At 38.9% G+C, this 12,264-nt stretch overlaps 1 protein-coding gene across 7 annotated transcripts in view; it reads right to left on the minus strand.

Moving 5' to 3' along the window:
* The window catches only part of Kif21a (kinesin family member 21A), a 144,962-nt gene that overhangs the window by 32,961 nt on the left and 99,737 nt on the right, over window positions 1–12,264 (minus strand). For all 7 annotated transcript variants that reach the window (XM_048366574.1, XM_048366627.1, XM_048366602.1 and 4 more), the window contains 10 exons: window positions 9,549–9,636; window positions 8,336–8,453; window positions 7,736–7,924; window positions 6,898–7,097; window positions 4,288–4,395; window positions 3,332–3,400; window positions 3,013–3,227; window positions 2,718–2,871; window positions 2,110–2,304; window positions 1,336–1,437 (listed from right to left, as the gene is read on the minus strand). In XM_048366574.1, coding sequence (XP_048222531.1) covers window positions 1,336–1,437; window positions 2,110–2,304; window positions 2,718–2,871; window positions 3,013–3,227; window positions 3,332–3,400; window positions 4,288–4,395; window positions 6,898–7,097; window positions 7,736–7,924; window positions 8,336–8,453; window positions 9,549–9,636 — 1,438 coding nt within the window. The remainder of the gene's footprint in view (window positions 1–1,335; window positions 1,438–2,109; window positions 2,305–2,717; window positions 2,872–3,012; window positions 3,228–3,331; window positions 3,401–4,287; window positions 4,396–6,897; window positions 7,098–7,735; window positions 7,925–8,335; window positions 8,454–9,548; window positions 9,637–12,264) is intronic.

Genomic DNA, 12,264 nt, shown 5'->3' on the forward strand with positions numbered 1-12,264 from the left:
TAAAGACTATAGTAGAGTCCCAGAGTGAGAAAGAATGAAGTTGGTAGTCCTTAACACCTTCAATATTTGGGCATAAGTTCTTTACTGGTAACAGATGAGAGCATTTATATTCCACAGATAAAAGCCAGAGATGTGTACTGAGTGGGAGAGCACTTGTCCTGATTTTAAACCCCAGTACTACCAAAAGATCAGGTTGGTAGAATTGTTACTTTTTCTGATTATCTTTTAGACCATAAAAGATCAATATTTTCAGTTATAGTACCAAACTTGTTCATTTTGAGGATAGTTTTCCTTTGCTAAAGCAAAACAGGAGCCAAGCACTGGTAGCTAATGACTAACTCCTAGCTAGAGTTAGGAGGCTGAAATGTGAAGATCATGGTTTTCTGAAGCCAGCCTAAGTAGGAAAGTACTTCAGAATTGTGTGCGTGTGTTCGTGTGTGTGTGTGTGTGTGTGTGTGTGTGTGTGCGCGCGCGCGCCAGCCCTGTGGCTTGAACTGAGGGCCCAGGTGCTGTCCATGAGCTTGGGGGAGGGGGAGTGTCGTGGGGCTTGAACTCAGAGCCTGAGAGCTATCCCTGAGCCTCTTTGTGCTCAAGGCTGGTGCTCTACCACTTGAGCCACAGTGTCACTCCAGCTATTGCTGAGTAGCTTTGAGAAGAGAGTCTCACAGATTTTTCTGCCCATGCTGGCTTTGAGCCCTTATGCTCAGATCTCAGCCTCCTGAGCAGCTAGGATTATAGGCATGAGCCACTTGTGCTGAGCTTTGTCCCTAAGCTTTTGTGCCCAAGGCTAGCACTCTGCCACTTGAACCATAGCTCTAACTTTTTTTTTGGCAAAAAGAATTTCACAGGTTTTCCTCCTCTGACTGGCTTAGAATTGCGATCGTCAGATCTCAGCCTCCTGAATTAGCTAGGATTACAGGCATGAACCACCAACACCCTGCTAGTCCTTGAGATGCTTATCTCCAATTAACAAAAAAAGCTGAAAGTGGAGGTATAGCTCAAGTGGTAAACTACCAGCCTTCAGCAGCAAAAACTAAAAGAACAGAGCCTAGGCCCTGAGTTCAAACCCCAGTACTGGCACCACCACTACCCCCCACCCCACCAAAAAAAAAGGCACAATAGAAATTTTCTTCTTTTGATACAATAATCATAATAGATAACAAACTCATAACATTGTTTTAAAGACTTCTTAACTCTAAAGGAAGATTCTTTTTTTTTTCAATTACCTTATTGCTTATTAACAAGGGAAGTGTGACCAAAGAGAATAAACAGGAAAGAAATTCAGTGCATTGCTCAAAACTTAGGTTCTTCAGGAAAAAGATGATTAAATCTTACCTTGTTGATGCCCATTGACAGGAAGTGATCCAGCAGGTATCTGGCTTCTGTAAGTGTGCAAGCATTAATGACTGCAGTCACATCCAATGTCTCGCCTTCCTCCTACATTAAACCGAAGTATAATGGTCATTACATTAGACTAGATATATTTAAACAGGAAGCAAAGGCCTATTGTACTTGATTAGTCAAGGAAGCTGCACAGAAAAGCATATCACATGATCTCTGCACCGAGAAGCATCTTGTCAAGCTGAAAAGACATATTTGAAGGTATTAATAAATCAAGGCATGGGCTGGGGATGTGGCTTAGTGGTAGAGTGCTCGCCTAGCATGCAGGAAGCCCTAGGTTCGATTCCTTAGTACCATATACACAGAAAAAGCTGGAAGTGGGACTGGGGCTCAAGTGGTAGAGTGCTAGCCTTGAGCTAAAGAGCCCAAGGACAGTGCCCAGGACCCTGAATTCAAGCCCCAACACTGGTGGGAAAAAAAAAAAAAGAATTCAAGACAGAATGGTGGCTCATGCCTATAATCCTATTTACTCAGGAGGCTGAGATGTAAAGATCCTGGTTCAAAGCTAGCCAGGGCAAAAAAGTCCATAAGACTGTTTCCAATTAACTACCAAACATCCAGAAGTGGAGCTGTGGCTCAAATGATAGAGCACCAGCAATGAGCAGAAAAGCTACGGACAGTGCATGCCTAGACCCCTGAGATCAAGCCCCAGTACCAGCACACAAAAATGATAAACGACAGCCATTAAACATTTTTTATATTACAAACCTTTGCTTCCTCCATCTGCATGATGTTGGCTTGACAGTCGGAAATGCTGTCATTGATGTAATCTATATTAGCAGTTAGTGACTCCATCTCTTCACTGATGTTAACCACATTTTTATCCCCCTCTCCATTCTCCTTGATGATCCTCTCTCTTCTCTTAGATAGTTTCTCTCGTCTTCTGGTGAGTTCTTCCCGTTGCTATTTAAAAACAAAAAGTTAGATTTGAATAAAATGATATTCATCCTACTCATGCCCAAATACAATCAAAACCAAAATAAGCCAGGTACCAATGGCTTGTAATCCTAGCTATACAGGAGGCTGAGATCCTGTGCCCAGGATCCTAACATCTCACCTCCTAAGTAGACAGGATTATAGGTCAAGAAAGGCCCACATCTGGCCTTTTATCTCTTTAACCACCAAAAAGCCAGAAGTTGGACTGTGGTTCCAGTGGTGCAAGCCAGACTTGAGTGACAAAGCTAAGGGACTGAGTTCAAGCCCCAGTACCAGAACAACGAAAGAAGAGGCCCAAACAACAATGTAGTAAGCATTAAAATGAGTAGAGTTTAGTTAGAGTTGGTGAGAGCAAGCACAGGAAGCTTCTATTTCCGCACCTTGAGAAGTCTGTTCATATCGGACTCCATGTTAGAAATGGTCATTTTCTGCATGATAATGTCGGTCACCCTGCGCTCCAGCAGTTGCCACTTCATCCGGGCTGTCTTGGAAGTGAACACTCGGCCAGTAAGTCCTTTCCTCTGATATTTTTTTCTACAATCATTTAAAAAATGGACAAATATAACTACTTACATACTATCTCCCACCCCAAAGCAAGATTGATTCATTTATAAACAACATTCAGTATGAATGCCTGTAATGACTGAATATCAAGAGAGCATTAGTCATGAGAACCTGGTTCCATTTGTGGTGGGTGTTGGTAAAGCCTGGACCCTTGCCACAGGAATTTTCATTTTCTGCTGGGCACCTGCCCTTGATGCATCCATGTCAACAGCAGCTGTATTCGAACTTGCATCCTGAGCAGGGGCATCAGAGGAGCTCAGCTTCCGAGTGACCTTTCCAGCCACTTTATCAGACATGGGCCTTACTTGTCGACGAAGAGCTGTCACCTGAAATGACAACAGGGGTTGACAAACCCTCTCGATCTCTGGGAATCCATCATCTATCTCAAAGTCAAGATGTAGTCTCCAAATCATCAACTAGTTTACTGTACCTCTTCAGTTTTGCGACGAAGAACCACTTCTTGGTTTCTCTTTTGGGCTTCCAGAAGTCTAAGTTGATGCTGTAAAACAACATTGAACAAGCTGAAATCAGAAATTAAAATATATATTATGTCCTACTCCTTTGTGACTTCCCCCAAGTTCTTGGAAACTCTCAGAGTTTTAAGAACGTTGTATCCATTTCTACAGATACAGTTCATCCCAACAAACACATACTGATACACCAATCCCAGTCTTAAAACTGAAAAGTTATTATGTGCTACATACATTTATTTAACAAATATTAGAGTGTTTATTATATGCAGGTCCCTTTTCTAAATCCTTTAAATATGTCTCTTTAACTTCCGTGTGTGTGTGTGTGTGTGTGTGTTTGCGTGTATGTGTATGTGCGTGTGTGCATGTGTGCACCTGGGGCTTGAACACAGGGCTTGGGTGTTGTCCTTTAACTCTGTCCTTCAAGGCTGGTGTTTTATGACCTGAGCCTCACTTCTACCTCTGACTTTCTGGTGACTCAGGTGGTAGAGCACCAGCCTTGAGTGAAAAAGCTAAGGGATAGTAAGTACCCAGAGCCTGAGTTCAAGCCTCAGTACTGATACAAAAAAGTAAAAGTCTTACATAAATAGTAGTAAGGACTAGTTACTATGGCAGGAGCATTTGTAGAAATCCCTAGAAACACCGTGAACTTGTCTCTGATATAATACTGAAACACTTAATACTATCTCATCACCTAAGAAATAAACCATAAATACAGTTTATAGTAATCAGTCATTTCATAAACTTTTACACTGAATTACTATAATCCATATACTATAGCAAATGTCCTTTCATAAAAATCAATGCTTACTTACTGTCCTGCATTAATTAAACTGAGAGATGTTTCTTCTATTGATTAGACAGTCTTGCTGCATGCAGAATATTCTTACATAATACAGAGTAAAAGTCTACTCACATCTCTCTTACGCTGATCCTTTTTCAACTGAGCAATTTCTCTGTTTCTTCTAGACTCTGTCAGCCTGGCTTTCTCTTGTTCTTCCTTCATTTGTTTCATGAGACGAACCTAAAATTAGGAATATATGTTTATTATTCCATCACTGAATTCATTAAAGAAACCACGTGTATGGAAGCAAATTCTTAGAATTCTGAACACTGATCATGGAGATATAGACTTGCCTTGCATACTTTCTTTTTTCTGAATAATTATTTATTGCCAAAGTGATGTACAGAGGGGTTACAGTTTCATACATAAGGCAGTGGGTACATTTATTGTACAATTTGTTACCTCCTCCCTCATTACCCCCCCTACCTTTCCCTATCCCCCCATGAGTTGTTCAATTGGTTTACACCAAATGGTTTTGTAAGTATTGCTTTTGGAGTCCTTTGTCTTTTTATCTTTTGTCTCTCGATTTTGATATTCCCTTTCACTTCCCTAGTTCTAATACCAGTATATACAGTACCCAGGGTACTCAGATGAGATACAGTGATAGCGCAGGGATAACCACAAGAAGGGGATACAAGAAGATCATCAACAAAAAAAAGCTACGGTTTCACCTGGCACATTGAAAATAATTACAACAGTGATATAACACTTATTTCCATAACATGGAGACCATTTTACTTAGCATCATCTTATGTGTTCATAAGGGCATAGCTATTGGGCTCTTGTGATCCTCTGCTGTGACTAGCCTAAACCTGTGCTAATTATTCCCTATGACGGAAACCATAGATAAAGTCCATGTTTCTTTGGGTCTGGCTCTCTTCACTTAGTATAATTTTTTCCAAGTCCTTACATTTCCTTACAAATGGAGCAAGCAATGTATTCTTTCTGATATAGGCATAAAATTCCATTGTGTATATGTACCACATTTTCCTGATCCATTCATCTACTGAGGGGCATCTGGGTTGGCTCCATATTTTAGCAGTGACAAATTGTGTGCCTTGCATACTTTCAATAGACAATTCTTTTTTCAGGGTTAATACATTTATATTTCTAACAAATTATTTAATACTCAATTCTTTGTATACTCAACATTCATTTGATTTGATTAGAATGGAATTTGATAACAGTTATTAGTAGCTGTGTTGAACAAATTGCTTAACTTCTTCAGGTTAAGCTTTGATTTTTCTCAACTACAATCTGTGTGTGTGTGTGTGTGTGTGTGTGTGTGTGTGTGATTGTGTGTGTGTGTATGTATGTCTTGGGGCTTGACCTCAGAGCCCTGAGCTTTTTTGCTCAAGGCTACCACTTGAGCTACAGCTCTACTTGCAGCTTTTAAAAGTTTACTGGAGATAAAACTCTCAGGTACTTTGCTGCCTGGGCTGGCTTCAAACTGTGATCGATCCTCAGTCTCCTGAGTAGCAGAGATATAAAAGTAAGCTACCATTTCCTGCCTCAATCACATTTTTTTCTGTTGTAAGAATTTAATGACATTATAACTTGACAGTGCTTAACTAAAACAGAGTCTAATGTATAGTAATCACTAAGGAATTTTCAACTACTGTTGGTGTTATCAGAGATAGTCCAAGATCATCATTTAAGTACTTCCTCCATCATTTCCATGACAGCTATTTTGTCTGCATGTGTGCTGGTACTGGAGCTTAAATTCAGGGCCTCATGCTTATTGTTTGGTTTATTCACTCAAGGCTGGTACCGTACCATTTGAGGCACACCTCCACTTCTGGATTTTTGTGGTTAAGATTTTGGTTGGAGATAAGAGTCTCAGAGATTTCTCTGCCCAGGCTGGTTTTGGACTTTGATCCTCTTACCTCAGCCTCCTAAGTAGCAAGGGTTACAGGTGTGAGACACAGCCCAGGCACTGTCAGCTATTTAAATCTTTAGATTTTACAATTAACTCCACAAGGAAAAACCAGTCGCATACTCTCTTCAGTTAGGAGAGGAAAACTTGCACTTTTCCATGAATGGGAAAGATAAATAACAAATTTAAGGTGGTGGCTACCTCTTGGAAAATGGGGAAAATGACTAGGAAGATATATATAGAAGACTCAGTGTCCAACTGTTTTAATATCTTAAAGTAGATCATGGACATAATATTGTTTATTATCCAAATTTTTTGCATGTATGATTATTTTATATCGTTGTTAGCATTGTAGGAGAAATTTTAGAGAAGAAATATCCATCAAAGGTGCTGTGTGTATATGGGTGCCCATGTGGGTCAGGGCCTGCATGCTGTCGCTTAGCTTTTTGCTCAAGTCTTGGACACTCTGCCATTTGACCCATTCCTCCATAGCTTTCCACTTGCTAGTCAGAGATACAAGTCTCACTGGTTTGTCTGCACAAACTGGCTTTGAAGTATGATCCTCAGATTTGCCTCCTGAGTAGCTAGGGTTATAGGCATGAGCCACCACTGTCAAGCTAGAAGTGCTTTTATGCACATGGTTTTGAGCTTACTCAAGGAAGACTGATGAAAAGGCCTATTGGATGATAACGTCTAATGGTAACAGGAAAGTGCGTCTTTTGTAGGTTTGGGTTGTTACTGAATATGGAAAGAACATGGCACAAGCATCACCGACATTAAGCCTTAATGGAAACTACAATCAATACCTTTGTCTTTTTCATCTCCATCACATCCTGCTGCAATTTCTTCAGCTGCTTTTCATACTGAGACTGATTTTTAAGCAACCTTGCATGTTCTTTTTGAGCTGTCTGAAGTCTCTGCAATTCTTTATTCATGGCTTGCAGTTTCTTTTCATATTCAGACTTAACTTTCTTTGCCTTTTCTTCTGAGTAAGATTCCACTGAACCTAAATGAACCAAAGGATATTTACATTTGATTTTTTGGGACATGGATTTGGATTTTGATGTCACAGTATACAACACTGAAGAAGAAAGAACTTATACTTCAATAACAATATTAAAGTTTTTACTTAACAATATGCTAAGCATAAAGCAAAGTAGTACATTCTTAATGTAGTAATGAAATAGCCTAGGTAGATAGCATATGTAAAATAAATAAACAACAATATTTAACATGTAATACTGATTGCCTTTTTTAGCCAGAAAATGGTCAAAATCATTTTCTCAATGAAAATCATGAACTGACTTACAAAGTAACAATACCATTTGATGATTAAGTTCAAACTTTAATCTACATTAAAAATAATTATTGTTGGGTGCTGTGGCTAATGCTTCCAATTCTAGCTACTCAGGAGGCTGAGAGCTGAGGATCACAGTTTGAATCCATCTCAATTACAAAGTTCTGTGAGACTCTTATCCCCAATTAAACAGCAGAAAAGCTGGAAGTGTGAAGATGTGGCTCAAGTGGTAGAGTGTCAACTTTGAGAAAAAAAAAGTAAACATAAGAGATCCTGAGTTCAATCCCCAGTACTGGCACCAAAAAGAAAAAAGAAAAAAGAAAAAAAGGAAAGAAAAAAGATCTTACCCAAATTCTGGAGCACCTGGTCTCTTTCAAGCTGAGTATCCCGAATTTTATGTTGCAGCATCATTAGCTTCTCTTCATATTGCCTTTTCAGTGTCTGCAATCTTTTCTGGCTGTTTTCTAGTTCATCAATTAGCTTTTGTTTAATTGCAATTTCACAAGTGATATTTGCTAAGTCAGCTTGATAGTTGGCTATTTATAAGAGAAGGAAAAAACAATAGGAGGGTAAGGCCAAAATGTCATAATTCTACCTATCAAACAAGTGTAAAACCAGCATCTCTACCAGGTATTTACTTGATAGTTAGTGGGGAAATTCCCTGGATAAATTAGAATCTAAAAAGATGAACAAGGAAGTATTCCCATTGGTCAAGACAACAGATACTATTTGTACTAAAGAATGGAAATCACAGATGACTAAATCCTGTTAGGAAATAAAGGCCTTGTTGGCTTCAGCACCTGAGCCTCTTTGCAGGGAATATGTTGGTCAGCAGTCACAAAAGCTGCTTTCAACAAGGATGAAATAAAGAATGCTAAGGGACTTTCATCCAGCTTTAAACAACTTCTCGAAATGACTTTTTGCCCTGCTATTGAGGGGTTAAGTACCTTTTTCATCAGATTCAGAATCTGATTCATCAGAGCTGTCACCCCCTTCAATGTCATCCTCTTCCTCTTCCTCCTCTTCTTCCTCATCCTCATGATCACTCACTTCTTGACTCTCTTCCTGAAATGTAATTTGTCATCATTAATAGCACAATATTGGCAAAGCAAACTGACTGCCTCAAGTGAGAGAGATACTGGAGTACAAAGCACAGAAGCGCAGAAAAAAAAAATCCCCTTTTTTTTTTTTTTGGCCAGTCCTGGGGCTTGAACTGAGGGCCTGAGCACTGTCCCTGGCTTCTTTTTGCTCAAGGCTAGCACTCTGCCACTTGAGCCACAGCGCCACTTCTGGCCGTTTTCTGTATATGTGGTGCTGGGGAATCGAACCCAGGGCCTCATGTATATGAGGCAGGCACTCTTGTCACTAGGCCATATCCCCAGCTCCCCAAAAATTCACTTTTAATTAGTACAAACATCATGCCAAGATTTTAAGGCTATTATATGATAATTGTGTCTGTATCTGTGTATGTGTGTGTATCATATACCGATATTGGGACTTGAACTCAGAGCCTCTCATTCTTGTTTGGCTTTTTTGCTGAAGGTTGATGCTCTATCACTTGAACTACATCTCTACTTTTTTCTGTTTAACTGCAGATATGAGTCTTACAGATTTGTCCATCTAGCTGGTTTTAGACCATGAGCCTCAAATCTCAGATTTGAGTAACTACAACATCAGCATCCAGCTTGATAATTGGGTCATGAATGAAAGAGCACGCATCTCTCATAGTATTCTACCTACACTCACAAGATGCTTACAGGATACCCGTTTATCCTATTAGCACACCTGTTAGCCTAACTACTCAGGAGACTGATATATGAGGATCCCAATTCAAAGCTAGCCCAAGCAGGAAGGTTTATAAGACTTTTATCTTCAATGAACCATGAAACAGAAGTGGAGCTGTGGTTCAAGTAGAAGGGCACTAGCTGTGATCAAAAAAGCTAAGGGACAGACACTAGGCTCTGAGCTCAAATCCCAGGACTAGCACACACAAAAATACATTTATCAGAATGAGATTTATCAATATTTTATAGTTTACGTTGCTGGAGAGAAGTCCTCAAGAAAATAGTATTCTTCTACATGTAACTAATTGCAGTCATTGGCAACCAAGAACAAATGAGTTCAGTGTCTAAAGTTCACATGTTCATTCGCTACACTTACCACTTCATAATCATTTTCTCTTTCTGAAACCCCCTTTTCTTCTTTCTTCTCCTGGTCAGTGTCTGCATTATCTTCTTTTCCAGGCACACTAAAAATAAATCAGTGAAGGAAGGAAGATAAATGTACAGTGTTATCATGCAAAGGAAAATTGTTCACTTTATTTTTTTATCAGATCTTCTTTAAAAATGTAAATCATTTGTAAAAAGAAACAAAGAAGTTTGTAACTTGACTAAGACAGAAGTTTGCTGTCTAATGCTTCAGAGAATATAAGTCACTACTTAACCAATATGAATTACAGATTAACACAAGCTTATTTTTTCAGAAATACTGGAGAATAGATTATTATCTCAAGACTAAAATATAATGAAAGAGTTAAGAATCAATTACTCCAGTGGCCAATTAACTACAGTACCAGGCTATTTTAGATCACAAGAAATAAGAAACATTTTAGTTTTGCATCTAAATACACAAAATTTTGCTCAAATAAAACTATAAAAACTACATTTTTATTGATGTCTGGATAAATCCAAAGACTTGGGATAATTCTGCCTCTGATGACTCTGTCTACACGGACTGTAGATGGGTGCCTCAGTGCTCAGCTACTTTCTGAGGCCATCTTATTATGTTCTCACAGAGTAAGTGACCCATTCCATACCAAAACTGCCTGAAGTCACTCTCTAATAGAAGAGGAAATTCCAGGGCCTGCTACGGATTTACCACATCTAATAACTATGCCCATAATTACATGCTAGCATCAGATCATGGCTCTAGTTAATTGGCCCTAGTAGTCCTGATAGGAAAGCAGTAGACCACATTTAACAAACTTTTTGCCTATCCAAACCATTTGGAGATTTAGCAACCATAACCAACTAGACAGAGAGACTATCCTCGTGTTCACTACATTTCAACATTCATCAAGTGTGAACACTCAACAAAGTTGGATGTTTCTAGGCTATTGTAACATTTTAAAATCTTTAAGAATAAAAATAATACTCAAATAAGGCAATACTTTCCAAATAAGATTCCTCTAGAAAGAGTTATAAAACTCAATCAGAATTTCCTTTCCAAATTGAAAGGAAAGGCAGCAGCAAGATTACCAATAAAATGCCCATGAAAAACATCAAGTACATTGCAATAGGTTTCATTATATGAAAAAAAATGAACTTGAAAAAAACTAGGAACCATTCAGAAAAACCCTCTATGTCTGGCAGTGGTGGCTCATGCCTGTAATCCTACCTACTTAGGAAGCAAAGATCTGAAGAACAGATCACAGTTTGAAGCCACCCAGTCTCAGGACCAGAAAAGTCTATGAGTCTTTTGTCCCCAATTCATTACCAAAAACTGGATGTGGAGCTATGACTCAAGGGGTAGAGCACCAGCCTTGAGCAAATAGCTAAGAGACAGCACCTAAGTTCTGAATTGAAGCCTCAGTACCAGTGTGGACATGTGTGCATGCATGTGTACATACACACAAACACCCACACACATACACACACTCATACATCTAATCAATTCCCCTGATATACAATAAAAGTACTCAAATAGGGCTGTTCTGGAGGCTTAGGCCTGAGGTTTAGGGCTAGAAAAGAAGAATTTACCAGAAGGGTATCTCCCTGTTCCCTCCCCAAGGAGCCTCCCCTTCTTCCTCTGCGATTGCTCCTTCATTACTTCAAGTTCCATCCTATATCTGCTTTCATTTAGATACAAATCACACAACAACTTTATTCTAAAGTCACAATACCCAGCTTAATAAATTTTATGTTTCAGTTGTATGTTAAGTATCACATAAATTGGCCAGGCTACTCTGTAGAAAAATCATTACATATAACTTTACATGGTTCATTCACCAGTAAGGCCTGCAAGAAATCACTTGCAAGGCTTAGGCTTTTAAAATGAAAATTGGTATTTATCATCATTGTACTTGAAATAATCAAGTTCTTTTTATTTTTTTATTTTTTGCCAGTCCTGGGGCTTGAACTCAGGGCCTGAGCACTGTCCCTGGCTTCTTTTTTTTTTTTTTTTTTGCTCAAGGCTAGCACTCTACTACTTGAGCCACAGCACCACTTCTGGCTTTTTCTCTATATGTGGTGCTAAGGAATCGAACCCAGGGCTTCGTGTATATGAGGCAAGGATTTTACCACTAGGCAATTTTCCCAGCCCCCTAAATAATCAAGTTTTCCTTGATAATTTGAGGCACATTGATACTTAAAACATGCATCTAAACAGCTATGGAAGATATTTAAATCTATACTCTATCTAGAATCAGAATCTTGGGAGCCAGAGGAATATTAGAAATTAATCCTTTCATTAGACAAATAAAAAAGAAACTGTGGCCTGGGGAAGTTTATCCACTCAAGGGAACTAAAGCCAAGTGTCCTGACTCGTAGGACAGTCTCCTAGAATGAGTTTTCTAGACAGTTAAAATTCAGATGCCTTAAGCATCCCTATCATTAAGAACTTCTATAGGAATAAAATTTCAGGTTCCAACTCAGACCAACTGGAGTCTTCATTTTTCCAGAATCCCCAGCAATAGGATTATGCACATTTGTGATTGGAAAGTACTTTTCTAATACACTCTGCTTTTGCTACCCTCCACCAATCACATAAAAACTGGAAGCAACCTCTACTTAATTTAATTAAAGAGCTTATATATTTTAAGGTGGTCAAAATGTTTCCACTCTAAATTTTAATGATGTACCTCATTTTGACATTCCCA

Source organism: Perognathus longimembris, chromosome 1, assembly GCF_023159225.1.
Source record: "Perognathus longimembris pacificus isolate PPM17 chromosome 1, ASM2315922v1, whole genome shotgun sequence".
NCBI lineage: Eukaryota > Metazoa > Chordata > Mammalia > Rodentia > Heteromyidae > Perognathus > Perognathus longimembris.